Genomic DNA, 16,915 nt, shown 5'->3' with positions numbered 1-16,915 from the left:
AATTATAATACATTTATATGGTGGAATATTGTGATCACTAAAGGTGTTGTCTGAAAATTATTAAAAGAGGCGGGATAAAAATTACGGTGTAAAATTAAAAATGTACGTGTATATGTGATTTATCCCAATTGACTTTTTGTTTTTTAAAGAGATGTAGATGGTCATGCATGTGTGTGCATTCACATGGAGGACAGGAGCAGAGAGCTGGGAGGTCCGTCAGGAGGGCCACGTGTCCCCACTCTGTCCCGGGCAGGATGGTACAGCCTGTGAGGCTGGCAGGAGTATCCCCTGTGCAGATGGGAAGGGCGCGTGAGATCCGTGACGTGAAGAAGTAGCGTGAGCCCCACGTGAGGCATATTTATAGGCCAGGTGCTTTTCCTGAGGAAATTCGTGCTTGGCGTGGGTTGACGCGGGGGCACCTGTGGATGGGCGTGTGCGGGTTCCCTTCCTGCTTTCCCTGCGTTCCATTATAGTTTAACAGCAGGAGTTACCTGTGCCCATGCAAGCACACTTGAGCTCTGCAGAGACAGAAGACATGAGCAGTGATAACCTCCGTTTGCATCTAGCGTGGTTCCTTCTCGTTTGTGTTTCTGTTCTTTTAAATGCATTCTTAAAAAGTGTAATTACTGTGAATGAATGAGTACCTTCGCTGAGCATGTGGCCAGGTCGTTTGAATCAGCCTGTATGTTCATAACAGCCGGTGGCCGCTTCAGTTGTTTCTGGTTGCTTTTGCGGCGGCTCGGCAGCCACTGCAGTGTTGGGCACAATGCAGGTGCCCCTGTCATCAGCCAGGGCAGGAGGGTGTGGCTTAGGGGAGTGACATGGCCCCTTATGTGGACCTGCAGTCATGGTGTTTTGACAGTGTCTGGGACCACTAGCCTGGAAGAGATTGGGGTGTGATGTGACAGTGGACATGAGAGGTAAGGGCCAGCCCAGCCCAAGGCCTCCTACATGGGCGGGTGGCTGTAGGGGAGGCCTGGAGCAGAGACAGAGTGTGCACCCCCAGGTAGTTTAGAGGGAGCTGGGTGCCACGCAGAGGAAGAGTTTCCTTGCCGAAGGTGCTGGTGAGTCCAGATTGGGGCACTCTTGGCACCACATAGCTAGCAGAGCCTTAACGAGCAGCTTGCATTGAGGGCAAAGAGGCTGGTTAGCCTGGGTTTAAGGAAGGGACCAGTGGGATCAAGACATCTTGTTGAGGTTTTTTTAATGCAAGAGAAATAACCTGCAGGATATATACTGCTGGCAATGCCCAGGAAAGAGGGGTGACTGGTGGTAAGAAGGCAGGGGCTGCCATGGGGGCTCTAGGGCCTTCAGAGAGCTGGCAGTGGGTGGGGGACAGACAGCGGGGATGGAAGAGGCTTGAACTGAAGCCCAGTTTGCTCACAGGAAGCCAGGGTCTCGGCTGAGCCTGAGGCGAGAGTGGCGTTGGAGGTTTGTGGAGTGAGCTCCCAGCTGCAGGTCCTGGAGCTGGGCAGTCATGGCACAGTGTCACGTGTTTCAGACACACATCTTTAGTGATCACAGGAGTGCCAGTATTCTCTAAATGAACACATAAGACATTTCATTATTATGAAGTCAGATGTCCATTTATGATAGAAAACCAGAAATTATAGGTGAATAAGAAAGTAGACCCCCAGTAGCAGTCTTCACCTGTTTCCTGCCACCCCCATGCACATGTGGATAGGGAAGCTTGTCGTGGCCCTGCCATGAAGTCTGCAGCCTCTTTGTCCAGACCAGGATACCTGCTTGGTGTCATGCCCGGGTCCTGTGGGACGACTGTGGTAAACAGGTCCCATGATGCCCTCCACCCAGGCTGTCTGGTGGTGACTGTTGGGGATCCTGGCGTGGCGCTGTTGGGCCTGAAGCATGTGACAGTTAGCCAGGTGGGGTGGGAGCCCATCCAGGGGCCATACGCCAGGGGCCTGAGGGTCATTTGGGCTGGAGTGTGCTTAAGATGGGTATGGTGGGCCGTGAGAGGCCACAGAGGCAGTGGTGGAAGGTGGTTCTGGAATGTTCCTTTTGAATGTGGTGTGAGGAATGGCTCGGAGGCAGGAGTCTTTTTTAGCAATAGCAGCACCAAGTGCCAGTGGCTAGGCCGGGAGAGGGTGTAGGCAAGATGGGAGATGGCTGGGGCTGGCATGAGTGCAGGAAAGAGGCCTTCTGGGCATGGAGTTGGGGAGCCCGTGAGAAGGCTGGTGCCTTGAGCCAGGTGGCGTGTCTGCTTCCTGAGGCCTGTGGGGATGGAGAGGTCGTGCAGGAGCCTGGGATGGAACCAAGTCTGCAGTCTGGGCAAGTGGCGGGTGTTGGAGCCATAGGCTGCGGTCAGCAGCAGAGAGGGCAGCACAGGGGTGCGTTCAGGTGCCTGTGTGAAGTTTGAGGTATAGCACAGGAAGGCAGTCGAGCAGTGTGGACTGAGAATGCCATTCTCAAGGTTATCTGCATAGAAAGCCCTGAAATTAAGGAGAGAAATGAGGTTATTCAGAGGATGAAGAGCTTGCTAGACAGACATTGCTTTTAGGGAGCTGGCCCAGGTGCAGGGAACAATCAGGTAGCTTCCTGGCATGAAGGGTATGTGTGGGGTCAGTGGAGAGGGTAGGGACAACTGACAAGTGGCTGCAGTGGAGAGAGGGCATCATCCTTCAAGGAGCTGGCTGTGGAGGGGACAGGGGCTCTCTGAGTGTCTGTGGAGCACCTGCCATGGCCCTTGTTTGCTGACCTGGCCCTCAGCCGGTCACAGGCTCGTCCTAGAATCTGGCGCTTGCCAGCCGAGCTTTGTGGGCCATTCAGGAGCTTCCTCTCCGCATGAGCTCACACATGCTCTAAATTACTGGTGACAAATTCCCAGAGCCAGCATTTTTTTGTTCAGGGATAACGTATTTCAAGGGCTGTATGCATTCTCCCAAAGCTCTTCCAAGGCCCCTTGCAGGCTCTGCTACGGACCAGTCCGGGGTGCCCGTCTCCTCATCCCCGCCTCCCAGTGACTGTTGTCTTTGTGCGTTGCCTCTGTGCACTTAGGAGTCTGTGAAATGATCGGTCACATTTGCATTAATTGGTGAGGTCTTTATATATTAACCTCTGGTCATATCTTGCAAACACGTAGGCTATCATTTTCTTTATACTTTTCATACTAAGAAGATGAAGTATTTTCTGATTCCAAACATCCATCTTCATTGTAATTTCTGCCTTTGTCATCACACTTGGAAAGTAATTCTTTTCCCCTAAACTGTGTATTTACCTGCATTTTCTTATAGTGTTTTTATGATTTAATTTGACATTGAGATCCATAATCCATCCTGTGTATCTATTTGTTACAGCCCCATAATACATTTTTGTTTCTGTTAGGGCAAGACCGTGCACTCTTCAACCATTTTAAAACAAGTGTTTAATCATAGGAGATTATATTTGCTTCTAGCGTTAGTCGGGCAGATTTATCAGTTAATCAAGAAATTGCCAAAAAGAAAAGAGATTCTAAATAACCTATCAGTGTCATATCCTGGTTTAGGAAATAGGACTTTGTGGTCCTTGAAACCTTCAAGCTTAGTTTTCATTCTCTCCCTGGAGTTGGAGATGGCATCTCACTCAGCATGAGTCTGCTGTCGGGGCAGGGGCCCGTGGCCACAAGGGCTCCCCAAGGACCACAGTACACATTCTGATGCCAAGGTCCCAAGTTCTGTGGACGGCCCTGTCTCTGACACTGCCCCCCTCACCAGCTCTCAGATCTCAGGGAGACAAGCTCATGTTGGCAGCACTTCATTCCCTCCCCAGGCATTGGGGACCCTGTGCCCACACGCACGCAGTGTCTGGCCTCTCTGCACATGCAGGCGCTCTGTGGGTGCTTGTCCACTGGCCTCTCCTAAATGATGATTCTTCCAGAACTTGGTTCTGAGAACCTTGTCTTTTCCTGCCTTGTCCTGTGATGTCTGCCGTGGAGCCGCCCCGTTGCTGACTGTCGCTGGCCATTCTTTGTGCCGGCTCCGTAAAAAGAGAGGCAGTATGTTAAGGATCGCATTTGCCTTTTCCAAAGCAAGATGGTGCCGCCCAATCTGGAGTTTGCCCTTATCCTGGCACAAAGCTCCTGTGCCTTGGAGCTAACAGGCAGAGATCCCTGCATTGCCCTTTGATGTCACAACCGTGGTGCCGCTGTTTCCAGACGTGGCCAATAGCAGGTGCTGAGGCTTTGGGGACCTCGATTTTGGACTCGCCCAGTGTTTTGCTGCAGGTGGAGATAAAACTGCTGACACCTTGACAGCTGCCAGACTTAGAAGTAAGACGTCTTCCTCTGAGTGTTCAACCTGACATCCACTAACGCACATAAAAAGTAATTGCCTTTTAAAATGGTGTGTAGGGCCAGGGATTGGTTGCCAAACACATTTGAGTGAAGGCATGGGGGAGAGAGACAAGTTACCTGTTTTTTCCCCTAGGGAAGAGAGAGGGATGCAACACCTTTATTTTCCTGGGGAGCTGAAAGGTGCATTTGGATAGTTAAATCTGAAAGAGAATAGCAGGACACACAAAAAAAGATAGAGGGGCATTTAACAAGAAAAATCCCTAGAGAGGAAGATTAGAGTGAACAGGTGCTAGAAAAATGTTTCTGCATATCCGAGCTTCATTAGATTTGGAGATGAATTCCAGATGGGCTAATTATGTGTGATTTGTTGCACATTATTTCTTGTAGGGGCAAGTCTGTATTTTTGGAAATGGTGATTTCGTTTGATTAGATTTGATTCCCGCCTCCTACCATATTTCCTCCTTTAAGAAACTGCTGCTTCCTCGGTCCCCAGGACCCACTTATCAGGTTGATATCTCGGATTGCCCCTGTCAAAGCCGGTGGAGTCATGGAAAGCTATGTTCCACCTGGCTGCTGTAGAGACGAGCACAGGGCAGCCACCTGTCACAGGGAAGGACAAGTGACTGACCCAAGTGGAGTGGAAAGTAATTGTAGCTTCAGAGGAAGGCACGAGACGGAGCTGTGTGGCGCTTCCAGGACTCTGTCCTTTGGTGGGTGCTAATGCCCCTGGTGTAGCTAGCTGGTTGCATGTATTTGGACCATTTTCTTGGAGGGCAAAGGGGCAGGTTCTTCTTGGCTACTCTAGGTTACAGAGACAGGTAAGGAAGGTATGGATAGACCGAGATGCATTGCAGGCTAGAAATTTGAATTTCTAAACAGAAGGACCAGGGCCAAATGGGGCTCTGGGCTCCCTGTTAGAATACTGGACTTGGTGTGAGTACGGAGCAGACTGAAGGCTGTGTCCCAGGATGGCATGGTCCTCTGACGTCCTGGGGAGTGCAGGGGCGGCCTTGCAACACCCTGCACCCCTCAGAGAGATCCACCTGTTGTCCCTGTGGATCTGTATGCTTTAATAAACATAAATGTTTATGTAAGGCCCCATAATTGGTAATTAATGGATGTATGATTTACATGTGACTCCGTGAATGATTTATATATTGTTAAGTGATGATTTAGGTAGAAAACATTAGCCCCTCTTGCAGAATCTTTAATGAAAAGCATTGGCTCATATGAATTTATTTCTAGAGCTGTTTGAACTCAGTGTGTCTGACATAAATCAGATCTAATTGTCATTTTATGATTAATGAACATATGCTGGCCACTTTTCCCCATAATTAAACTTCATGTTCTGTGCGTTAGACAAAGCAAAACAAATTTAGACTTCAACAGATCGGCAGTGAGAGTTTTCTGTGTGTCTGCATATTTGTATGTGTACTCATTTGTATGTGTTTATTTTTTTGACACACAAGTATTAAGTTCCCATAAAGTTGGGTTTTCAGAGGTATGAGTAAAATTGTTAAGAGTTAGCACTCAGACTTGGCTTTGGAGGCCATGGACTGTGGAGAGAGGCACAGATGTGGCCTGCGGGGCCCTGGGCTGGGCTGCGGGCAGTGTTCATGCCAGGCCATGGGCAGGGCTGGAGTGGCTCCCAGTGGAGACACCTTCTCAGCCAGGAGCCCAGCTGCTTTCCAAGGTTATGGCCATCGTAAAGAGCTCCAAGAAATGATGAAAGGTGGGTTCTTTGCAAAAATGTCCACATTTTCCTTTCTGCTTTCATACATTCCAACAAAAATCATAATTTACAAGGTGAGACCAGCATGTCACTGGCCAACAAACCTTCACTCATGCCGTCCACCTTCGTTTTCTGTTTCAGGACATAGACAAGTTTGGCAACGAGATCACCCAGCTGGCCCGCCCCCTGCCCGTGGAGTACCTGATCATAGATGTGAGTGTGTGTCACCTCCCCACCCCGCCTCGGCTCACAGTGGGGGTCGGGGCTGCTCACGGTGTCCTTGTGAGGGCGCCTTGCAGCTTGACAGCGGCCTCCGCCTGGTGCAGGACAGGCATGCAGGAGGGGCTTGAATTGCTGAGCTGGCAACCCTGAAAAGCTTGCAATTTTAAGGGCGATTTTTTTAGTTTCAGTCTTGTTATTTCCTTAAGAACTTTAAGTGTTAACGTCTTGTAAACTAAACCTGGCCAACCAGCCTCTGGAAGTCAGTGAGCCCCAGCATGGGCATGTGTGTGGTGGGCACAGATGCTGCCCTGGTCACAGCTCCGCTGCCTGGCCGGGCTGGTTCCTAGGAGGCACAGCCAGGACAGTCCTTGCATGAGAGCATAGTGCAGTTTCCTGGGTGGAATTTTAGGAGCCAAGAAGGGGTCTGGTGCCAGCGCATCTTCCCTGAAATCTCAGCTCCTTTCTGGAGGCTTCTCTAGTGGTGGAGATGTGGCCTCAGGCCATAGGGCAACGGAGTGCTGCAGGACGGGAGCCCAAAACGTTTGCAGCAGAGTCGGAGCTCTGTCCAGAGGGGCGGGAGGCGGCACATTTCCTAACTGCTGCCTGCCAGCATTCGTTCAGGCTGCACTTGGACTTGGGGAGGACATGTGGTTCAGGTTGTAAAGTACCATTGCATTTGGAGCAGCAGGTCCCCTGAGCTGGGCCTGTCGATGCTCCCTTCCAAATGACAGCTTCCAAGAACATATTTATTACCTAGGCCGCAAAGGCATCTGTGTTTTAGACTACCTAGGGTGTAATTAAGATGAGAACAGATTGATGGCACACACGTAGGAGGCATCTGCGTGAGGCGAAGCCAGCTTTGCCTCCTCTCCAGCAGCCCCACCCTCCCTGTGTAAAGGAGCTCAGCCCTTCTTCATGAAGTCCTGCCATGGTAGCACGTGGTTGCTGCCGGAACCTGCTGCTCTGTGGTAGCTGCTCTCTCTGTTCCTGTTCCTGTTCCTGGCGACAGAGGCTGAATAGTCCTTTGAGAGCAGGTACCCAGACAGGTGTGCTCAGCCCCTCACCTGGTCCCTGACCCAGGCTGTCTGATGTCCTCAGACCTTGTGACCAGGCAGCTGTTTAGTTGGGAGAGGGTGGGCCATGTTCCCTGGGCTTCTGTGGAGGTGCTCTGGAGGCGTCTGGGTGCCAGATAGATGACCCGAGACAGGCTAGTTAGGGAGAGGGTTTAAGCACAAGATGGGGTATTGGAAGCCCTGCATCCCCTCCCCAGGTGTCGGTATTCAGAGACTGCCTGTGTGAGTCTTGGCTCTCCCTCTCCATGGGGCGGTCATAGGTGCAAGCGCTTCCTTACTTGCTGGTGCGCATCCTGTTCCTGCCGAGCTCTACTCCTTCGGGCTCCCGAGAGGGAAGGACCTGAGTGGGCCACAGGCCTTTGTGCAGCATGGACAGCCCCTCCACTCTTTAGAACCATGACAGCCTCAAGACTCGGCCCCGGGTGTGCCGGCCGTTCTGGGGCTTTGCGTGTCTGGGCATTGTAATCCTAAAGCAGTGTTGGGGGCCTAGGCATTCAGGGCATCTTTATCTTACAGGTGAAGAAAGGCCTAGGATCATAGCTGACAGGCCACGCAGATGGTATGTGGCACTGTAGCTCCAGTCCACACGACTACACAGTTTTGTCAATAAAAGGCCCGTGGGGCTGAGATCTGGGATGCAGCTGGCGGCTCAGTGCATCCTTTAGGATGCGGGCACAGTCGCAGCTCGTCCTGGGCCAGCGGACCTGAAACTGTGTGCTGCCTTTGCTGATGTAGAAAACAGACCAGAACAATGTTTTCATTCTTTAGAAATAGTCCCAGAGGAACCAGAATAGCTACCCTAAATCTGGGTGAGTGTCATCTGCTGCCGCTGGTGTCATATTTAGAGGAAGAGCTGTGTCAACCGAAAAGTGGTTGATGGCTCACGCTGGGGGACTTGCTTGGGGAGGGGTGTCTGCCAGGAGAAATGAAAAGCTGTGTCTGTATTGATTCTTGCACACTTAGACTGTCCCTGTAGCTTCTATTGATTATGTGTTAGGTTTAAATGCACTCTCTGGTCACTAAAGCATGTCTGTGCCAAATGAAGGGCTTAGGCTCCCCTTGGGACACAGGTTCCTGACTCCAGTCTGTCTCCAGGGGAGAGCAGGAGCGTGGTGCCCTGCACCTCAAGGGCCTCGGTCTTCCTGCCTGGACACCCCACTGCATGGGGCAGTGGTGGAGAATTCGAAGGGCCCTAGTGAGCTCACTGGAGGTTGCTGTGCCTCTCGAGACCACCCAGGCTGATCGTGCTGTGTCCTGCAGGCCGAGTGACAATGACAGTGTCAGTTGCTGAGATGGCACCTCACCTTCTCAACGTTGTCTCTGTCATCCATCCACGGCTCGCCAAGTGGAAGCTGTGCCCCGTGTGGTGCTGTGGGGCTTGAGTTAGGTGTCGAAGGAGCTGGCGTACAGGAACTACCCATGTGGGCTACGACCTTAAAAATGAGAATAAAAATAATTTTTTAGTTCGCTTTCCAGAGTTGAACTTTGAGAATGTTCAGCTAAGGGTCACACTAATAGTTTAACTGTTCCCTTCAGTGTAGAGCTGCTAGGATGCTGCTGCTATGAGTAGCTCAGGGTGTGGGGAGGGGGGATGCTCAGGGTTGCTTTGGGCACTGGAGGGCTACCCACAGTACGTTTAGCACAATTGATCTTCGGTTTGTGTTTTTGTTTATTAGATCACAACAACTTTCCCCAAGGATCCAGTTTATACTTTTTCTATTTCACAAAATCCATTTCCTATTGAAAACCGGGATGTGTTGGGTGAGACACAGGTAAGCTTTTTGTTTTTAAAAACATAATTTAAAGTAACTACTACTTGTTTTCTAGTGTCTGTATTGTCCTTCCCGAAAGCCCAAGCCTTCAAACTCTCCTGATTCATTCTTAAGACAGAGCCCAGCTAGGCCGTTCCTGAGACCCTGCGGGCTGCGGTACCCTGTCCGGGGCCGAGGATGACGGGCACCACAAAGGCAAATCCCCGTGAGCATCTGGGTTTGCTAGAAGGACCGTTCTCAGCCGACTTCTTCTTTCTTCTCCCCAAAAGTTATTTGTCACCTTATGTCCTCTTCCAACAGCTGTTTTAGTGTCTGATTGTCAGGAGCGCTCTTTGTGGAGCTGCCTTGGCACCACTGTTTGCTCTGTGCTGGCCCTGTCTTGCCAACTCGCTGCATTTCTCAGGCGCTGCCGGAGCTGTGTGGGCATTTCGCAGCCTGGTTTTTCTGGTACCTGGTGCTAATCTCACTCATCACCTCCTCAGTTACGGCCTTTACTCACTGGCGGACAAGGCCAGGCCAGAATTGCTGTGGCTGCCTGTACGTGCCACATAGGTTGTCTATGAACACACATTGGCTCTTAGATCCTAACTTGTTACCAGGTATTGCAGAAAATAGGATTTTCTTCTGAAGCAGTGTTCATTCACCAAACCTCTGTGATGCTTTGTCTCTTCTCTGCCCATCCGCACAGGGACTCGGGCCACTCCTGGAGGTGCAGAGCCGCTCTTCAGGGGGCTCTCTGGAATTTCCTCTGTGGTTGCGTGATCCCCTGTGCGCACACACAGGCATTTCCTCCTGACCGCCATGCTGCCCTGGTCAACGTGCAACCAGGCCGGAAAGGCAGGCAGGACTCCTGGCCCCAGTGCGGCCCCCTGGAGAGAAGGGGTGTCCCTAGTCTGTTTGAACGTGTCTCACAGCTGGGACAGCTTTGTAAACCTGCTTTCTTACACTTCTTGGTCAGATGTACTGAGAGCATTTTCCTGGGAGAAGAGGGCCACAGCTTATTCTGCAGCTGTGTGTCCCTCCGTCCCTGGGTCCCCTTAGCAGTCAGAGAAGTGGCCATCAGTGCTGTGTCCCACTCCGTCACAGGAGGAAAGCAGCTGTCTTCCGGGCCTGGCAATGCGGAATTGTAATGGGATGTTCACGTCTGTTCTTCTCTTCTGCCCCATCGTTCTAGGACTTCCATAGCTTGGCCACCTATTTGTCCCAGAATACCTCATCCGTATTCCTGGATACTGTCTCGGATTTCCACCTCCTGCTGTTTCTGGTCACCAACGAAGTAATGCCTCTGCAGGTACAGGCCTGAGTGTGCATGGCTGTGGGTAGAGTGCCTGGCTCTGGCCCAGGTGGGCTTTGACTGTGAAGAGGTGCTTCCTTTCCATCACGAAGCCAAGTGCAGCTGAGGGCTGGGCCGAAGTCCTACTGCATCTTGTGGGCAGTCTCTTCACAAGGGAGTTATGGGTAGAAATATGAATTTTTCACCTTTATCATTTGCACTGAAACAACTTCCTAGGTGTCTGCAGCCCCCTCTCCCCCATGATGTGTAGAGGTTTGTTCATTAGAATCAAAAAACAAATGCAGAGGTGGTCTAGCTCTGTGTCTTCTGTCATGGAACATGAGAGGCCCAACAATTTTAAGTCCTTCCATCCTGTTTCAGAATCACAGCCTCTGCCGCTTAATGTGTCTCACCTCCTCCCAAACTGACTGGTTTTACCACGTTGGCCCAGCAGGTTGGGCAGCACCCAGATCCCAAGTACACAGCTGCACAGGTGGCATTAAGACACACTGCCAGGGGATAAGAGGGCAGGTGTCCCAGTTAGCAGTTGCTGTCTCTGTGTGGGAACAGCAGCCAGTGGCTCTAGCCAGGCCCCTGGCACGTGCCATGTTGTGGGTACCCTGGCCTTTGGCCTTTTCTCTGCCTGACACCCAAGGAAATTCCAGAGAGAGAGGAGGGAGTTCTTTTCTGAGCCCCTGCGTCCCTGAGTCAGTGTGCCTCCCCAGAGGTAATAGAATAGAATGGAGGCCCCCCTCCCCTCTGCTCTTCCAGGTCAGGTGGCCTGTCGCCATTTGTGTTTTATCCTGCTGGGTTTACCGTGTGTCTGTATTTCGTTCACAAACTACCCACTGCTGATACTTGACACCAGGCCCCCTGAGAGTCCCACTGGCTTATGCTTTCCCTGTGAAGCCTAGATTGCTGCACCTCTGACCAAAGGGTCAGCCGCTGCCTGTCCAGCTGGACAGGTGGGGAAAGCTGGCTTCTCAGTGGGGCCTCCTTGCTGGTAAATGCCCGGTAATTACAGTCACTCGTTAGAAAACTTACTCTGTAGGTACTGAGAGCTAACTCCCTGAAGGCTTTATGAATCTCTAGTTATATGAACTATTTCAGTTCTCTGCACTTCAACTCTAAAGGCCTAGGGTATAGAGTGCATTTTAAAGACATGGCTGAGAAGACAGAGGGAGAATATGAGGGGAAAGGACAGACTTCTGAGCCATGGGGCCCCTGCCCACTAATCTTGAGCCTCTGGCAGGAGGGACACGAGCTGTGATGACCCAGCACCTGAGCACACGTCCCTTGTAACAGTGGTACAGCAGCCAGGTTGCGGCTATTTGGTAGGAATTTAAATTTTATCTCACTTTAGCACTTGTATTTATAGACCCAAGTGTATATTTTGCATTTCATAGTGTCAGCCTGTGAGGTTAGTAAAAATCCCCTTAAAGTATGTCTTCATGTTGGGGAAGAGGAAACCTATTAAGAAAAGTCTGACCACCAGACGCAGAGAAAGTTGGAACCTTCTGTCTTGGCTTCTTGCAGGACAGCATCAGCTTGCTGCTGGAGGCCGTGAGGACCAGAAATGAAGGGCTTGCCCAGACGTGGAAGAAGTCCGAGCAGTGGGCCACCGTTGAGCAGCTGTGCAGTGAGTGTCCTCGCTGTTCTTGGCCCCAGGGGTCACGGCCTCGTGCTCCGTTGCCAGAGCCCAGAGGTCTGGACATGTGTTCCTCTGCAAGGCTCCAGTACTTCCTGCAGCCTAGAAACCTGACCCGGACGCATTCTGCTGGGCATTGTGAGCGATTAGGCACAGCTGACCTCTGCCAGGCCCCAGGGGCTGCTCATTGCTTGTCTTACGTGCTGTGAAGTCCACAGATGGCCGGTGTGGAGCTCTGAATTCTTACGTGTGTGTACACCAGATCCACTCGTCTCAGGCCTCTTGGGAACAATCTGAAAGTTGTATTAGATAAACAGAAACTACATTCACATATGTGTTGAGAGTATGGAGCCCTTTTGGTCTCCTCAGGCTTTTTCTTTCTCCCCTTTTCCTGCCAGTCCTCAGAGCTTTCTTGATTGATAGGGAGGAAAGAAGTTACAGAGCAGAATGTGGGGACCTTGTCTCTCCAGGAGCTTGGTTCACTCACAGTGCCACCTAGTGAGGGCCTGCAGCCTGTCGCTCTGGGGCTGGCACGCTCACGCAGCTGCACCGGGCTCATGCCCTGCAAGGGTCCGTCAGGCCCAGAATGCAAAACAGCAGGCAGGGTTCATGACTCCTCTCCTTGTTTCTTTGAGAAACACTGGATGCCCTCGTAAGACATCCTTGAAAATAATATCAAAAAATGTTTATACCATTTTCTCAAAATAGTGGGTAGATCTTAGAGCCAATAGCAAAGAAAGCCTTCAGTGGAATCTAAGCCACAAGGGAGCCTCGTGGAGAGTTCCTGTTCTCTTTCTGTGCTGAAATACCTAGAAGCTCAGTGGCCTGAGGGCCTTAGTATTGGTGGTGTGGAGCTTTTTGTTCCGCTTCCATTGTGTACAGTTCCAAAAACCACACCTGGCTGGGACCATGGCTGGCCAGACGTGCAGACTGTGCTGCTTGCCCCATGTTCTGAAGTCCTGCTCAGACACTCTGGGACAGCGTGAGTTGTTCCCACCAGATTCCTTGAAGTGACACCCTGCAACCTCAGGTCCTCGGGGGGCTGTGGTGTGGTGGTGGCCAGCGGTGCTTAGCACATGGGATAACTCTCCCAGGCAGCAGGCTCTCCCCACTCCTACGCCAGGGTTATTTTCTGATCCTTCCCACAGGAACATTGGTTGCAGCAGGCATTAATGTTTTGGAGTCTTTTCTCTTGTCCCAGAAAGACTACCAGAAGAGACTGAGGGTGCAGAGAAGCTTCACGGGGCCTGCAGGCCAGGAGGTTGTCCTGGAAATGCATTATCCTGGTTGGGCGAAAGGAAAACTACATCTGAAAGGCTTCATTCTGAGCATTTAGCATGTTTTCACCATCTCCACTAAATGGGAACCTAAAGCTAGAGAGCTTGTAGGAGCTGGGGCCGCAAGGGTGGGGAGCCCCGGCTGTGCCAGGCATGAGTCCCGCAGCAGCAGCCAGAGTCGGGACTGCCGCCTGCAGCTTCTTCCAGGGGAGCTCCTCGTTGGTGAGCAGTGCTCACTTTGCATCGTAAGACACAAGGCACCTAAGGAGACATCTAATGGAAGCCGCGTAAGACTTAGCTCTTTGAGGAAAGCTAGCATTTTGCCAAAAGAAGTACTAAGTAAATGGAAAGAAATACCATCTTTCTTGGTTGGAAGGCTCAGTACACTTTTAAGATGTCGATTTTCCTCCAAATTGATCAGTACAGTCTAATCAAAATCCTCAGAGATTTGGGGATGAGGGGGGCAGGTCAAAAATAAGATACAAAATTTATCTGGAAATGCAGAGGCCCTAGAAGACAATCTTGAAAAGGACCAAAAAAGTTGGAGAGCATGTACCATCTGATTTCAAAACTGTAAAGCTACAGTGATTTAAGACAGGATGGTATTGGTGTAAGAAAAAATAGTGATTTAAGACAGGATGGTATTGGTGTAAGAATAATAGCCTGGTGGGCCAGATGGAGGACTGGGACTGGTGACGACACGGCAGCTGACACTCAGATGGGGGGAAGACAGCCTTGTCAAGGAAGTGGAATGAAACTGTGGTTATCTGTCTGTTCAGAGGGAATGCTGACTGCTGCAGTACACACTAGATACAAGGATCCGCTCACGTGGGTCACAGACATCATGGTAAAAGCTAAAACTAAAAAGCATTTATTTAAAACGACAAGGTGACTTATCTTCAGCACTTTGGGGTAGGCAGAGGTTGTTTTAGGCGGGATGCGGGGTCTTGTGATAGGACAGAGGTCAGTCGGCCTTGAACAAATGGAATACTTAACATGGAAAAGCACAGACTGGGAGAGAATGCTTGACATGTATGTATGATCTAGGACTCATATCTAAATATATAGAGAATCCCTTAATAATCAAAACAAAGAGCAGGAGTAAAGGCTGGGTGACAGAGAGAGAGGAATGGTTCTATATAATGAGAGAAACGCAGACTAAAGCAGATGAGGCACATGACATGCTCATAGCACAGCAATGATGGGACGCCAACAGTTTTCATGTGCTGGGCAGCTCGTGGAGCAGCTGGGCCCTTGGCGTGCCCTGGTGAGAGTGCACACAGCCTGGTGGTGTCTTCGAAACATCACAGGGCAGTCGTCACCCAGGAAGCCCTTCCTAGGCTTTTACTCAAGAGACGGGAGAACAGGCGCACACAAACCTTTGTGCGGGAATATTTGTGGCAGCTTGTTCATAACAGCTCAAAACTAGAAATGATCGAATGCTCGTCAAGAGGGGATGGATAGGCTGTGGCTGTTCACCCAGAGTACCCCACTCAGCAGTAAGAGGGGAGGTACAGCAAGGGGGCAGGCGGGTGGACCACGTGGGTCGCAGCTGACAGCTGTATTGGCAGGGCTCTGTGTGTGAGCAGGGTACCCACCGCGGGGGGGTCCCAGAGCCCCGTCCGTCCATTCCTGTGGATGTTGCTTTTAGCTCCCATTTCTCTCCACAAGCTGTAACGGACATGGACAGATGACTTCTTGGCCATGCAGAAATGCTGAACACTTGCCTCTCTTCCCGGTCTGCAGGCACAGTCGGCGTGCCCCTTCCAGGCCTCCATGAGTTCGGAGCCGTTGGGGGCTCCACGCACACCGCCACAGCCTCCATGTGGGCCTGCCAGCACTGCACCTTCATGAACCAGCCGGGCACCGGCCACTGCGAGATGTGCAGCCTTCCTAGGACCTAGGGCTCCAGGCCCCGCCAGCGGGACTGGGTCGCCCTGCTCTCCCTGAAGCCAGGATCGACGTGACCATGCCCACTGTGGGCAGCCCTGAAGGGCAGGGTGGGCTGGTGGCCCAGGGTCTCTGACCCATGGAGCTTTTGGCACCAGCTGCCTCGCTGGAGGTAGGGAGGCAGGCTGCAGCCGTGCGGGATGAAACCCGGCTCCTGGTGGAGGTGCAGGGCAGCCTCTCCTGGATGCACAAGCCCCTTGGTGGTAGAAGGACGGGGTGCCTCAGTCATCGCCTGGAGCTGGCGGGCGCGGGGAGGGCTTGCTGCTGCCTCCCAGCGTTCTTTTTCCTTCCTTTTGGATGCTTTTTGTTCTTGCCCCTCCCTGGTGTTGGGTGGGCCTCGGGCCGAGCCTGCCTGTGAGGGCCCCTCCCTCCCCTGCTGCTATGGCGAGCGGCTGTGGGCTCCCCAGCCCCGGTCTCCTCCATCTGCAGATTAATCTTCCCACCCTTTTTCCTGCTCTCACCCCACATCCAGGTGGGACTTGGAAAGTCTGCATTGGTTGTAATAACAGTTACCAGTAATTCCTGCCCAGGAGACTATTTATTTTTTTTTTTTAAGATAAAAACTGCATAAAAGGGGAGAGAGAGAGAGAGAGACTAGTGTCCACTTCCTTCCCCCACCTTCAGTGAGTCCCTGCGGATGTGTGCAGGGTGGCTGAGTGTAGATGAGGCCGACCGTCAGTTGTCCTCAGAAGTAAACCTCAGTGCCTGAGACTTCTGCCTGGCCGCCCAGCCACAACGCTGCGGACACGCCAGTCCCAGCAGGAGTGCAGAGGGGCTGCCGCCGAGCAGGGCAGCGGCTCTGGTCCCCTTGGCCCTGCACACTGTACCTTCCCGTTGTCCTGCTGGCCCCTGAGACAGTTTCAGATGAAGGGTAGGGGCAATGCCTGCTGCGAGGGCCACATGGGACAGCTCACGGGGGCATCGGAGAGTTGGCACTGCTGATGGTGTGAGGTATGGGCTGTCCTAGGACAGAGGTCATGGTTTGACTTTGCACATGTGCCCTGGGGTCCCTGATTTCTTCTGTGACTAGGCTGTGGTCTGGCCCTTGCCCCGGGAGTTGTGGGCATCTTGATGCCCCTTTGCCTTAACCAGAGCTGACTCTGAGCTGCACTGCACCCACAGGAGAGGCTAGCGCTAACATGACCATGCCGGGGACTTCATACATCTGCCCTGGAAGCAGAAGGGCAGGCTGTGGGTAAGAGAGCAGTGTGGGCCTCTCATGGTGAGGGTTGGGCCTGGCCAGGGCAGGGCTGTCAGTTCTGGAGGGCCAGGAGAGGCGGAGGAGCCGTCCGAAGCTCTGCGCCCGCTCGCGCGTCTCCCAGCCTGGCTGCTGGGACTGTCTGGCCTTGCTCTGGGCAGCTGCGCCAGCAGAGCTCCAGCCCCTTCCTGTCTGCTCCATGATCAGATGTGAGGGTGCGCATGGGCACGGTGTCCCTCAGCCCCGTGCCGCACCCCTGCTGTCTCCCCGCTTGGGGGGAGGGCCGGAGGGCGCCAACCTCTGAGGCCTCGCTGCCGGTCCCCATGGAAGGGCTCTCCTGCTTGCTCTTGCCTTTGTCCACCACGCCCGCTTCCTTTTCTCTTCCACTATCTCCTTCACTCTGAAGCTGTGGCATCTGCGTGATTCTTTTTCTGCTGTTTTTTAGCTAAAGAAAAAGCATTGTAATTTCTCTGTTTCTGGTT

At 52.2% G+C, this 16,915-nt stretch overlaps 1 protein-coding gene across 3 annotated transcripts in view; it reads left to right on the top strand.

Moving 5' to 3' along the window:
- Positions 1-16,906, top strand: part of NPLOC4 (NPL4 homolog, ubiquitin recognition factor) — a 57,898-nt gene extending 40,992 nt beyond the window's left edge. For all 3 annotated transcript variants that reach the window (XM_073236108.1, XM_073236107.1, XM_073236109.1), the window contains 5 exons: positions 6,162-6,233; positions 8,992-9,087; positions 10,262-10,378; positions 11,897-11,999; positions 15,032-16,906. In XM_073236108.1, the coding sequence (XP_073092209.1) occupies positions 6,162-6,233; positions 8,992-9,087; positions 10,262-10,378; positions 11,897-11,999; positions 15,032-15,189 (546 nt within the window). In that variant the 3' untranslated portion in view covers positions 15,190-16,906. The remainder of the gene's footprint in view (positions 1-6,161; positions 6,234-8,991; positions 9,088-10,261; positions 10,379-11,896; positions 12,000-15,031) is intronic.
- The last annotated feature ends 9 nt before the right edge of the window (positions 16,907-16,915 follow it).

Source organism: Manis javanica, chromosome 4 (genome assembly GCF_040802235.1).
Source record: "Manis javanica isolate MJ-LG chromosome 4, MJ_LKY, whole genome shotgun sequence".
NCBI lineage: Eukaryota > Metazoa > Chordata > Mammalia > Pholidota > Manidae > Manis > Manis javanica.
The sequence above is the reverse complement of the archived record's forward strand: the minus strand, read 5'-3'. Positions and strand labels throughout refer to the sequence as shown.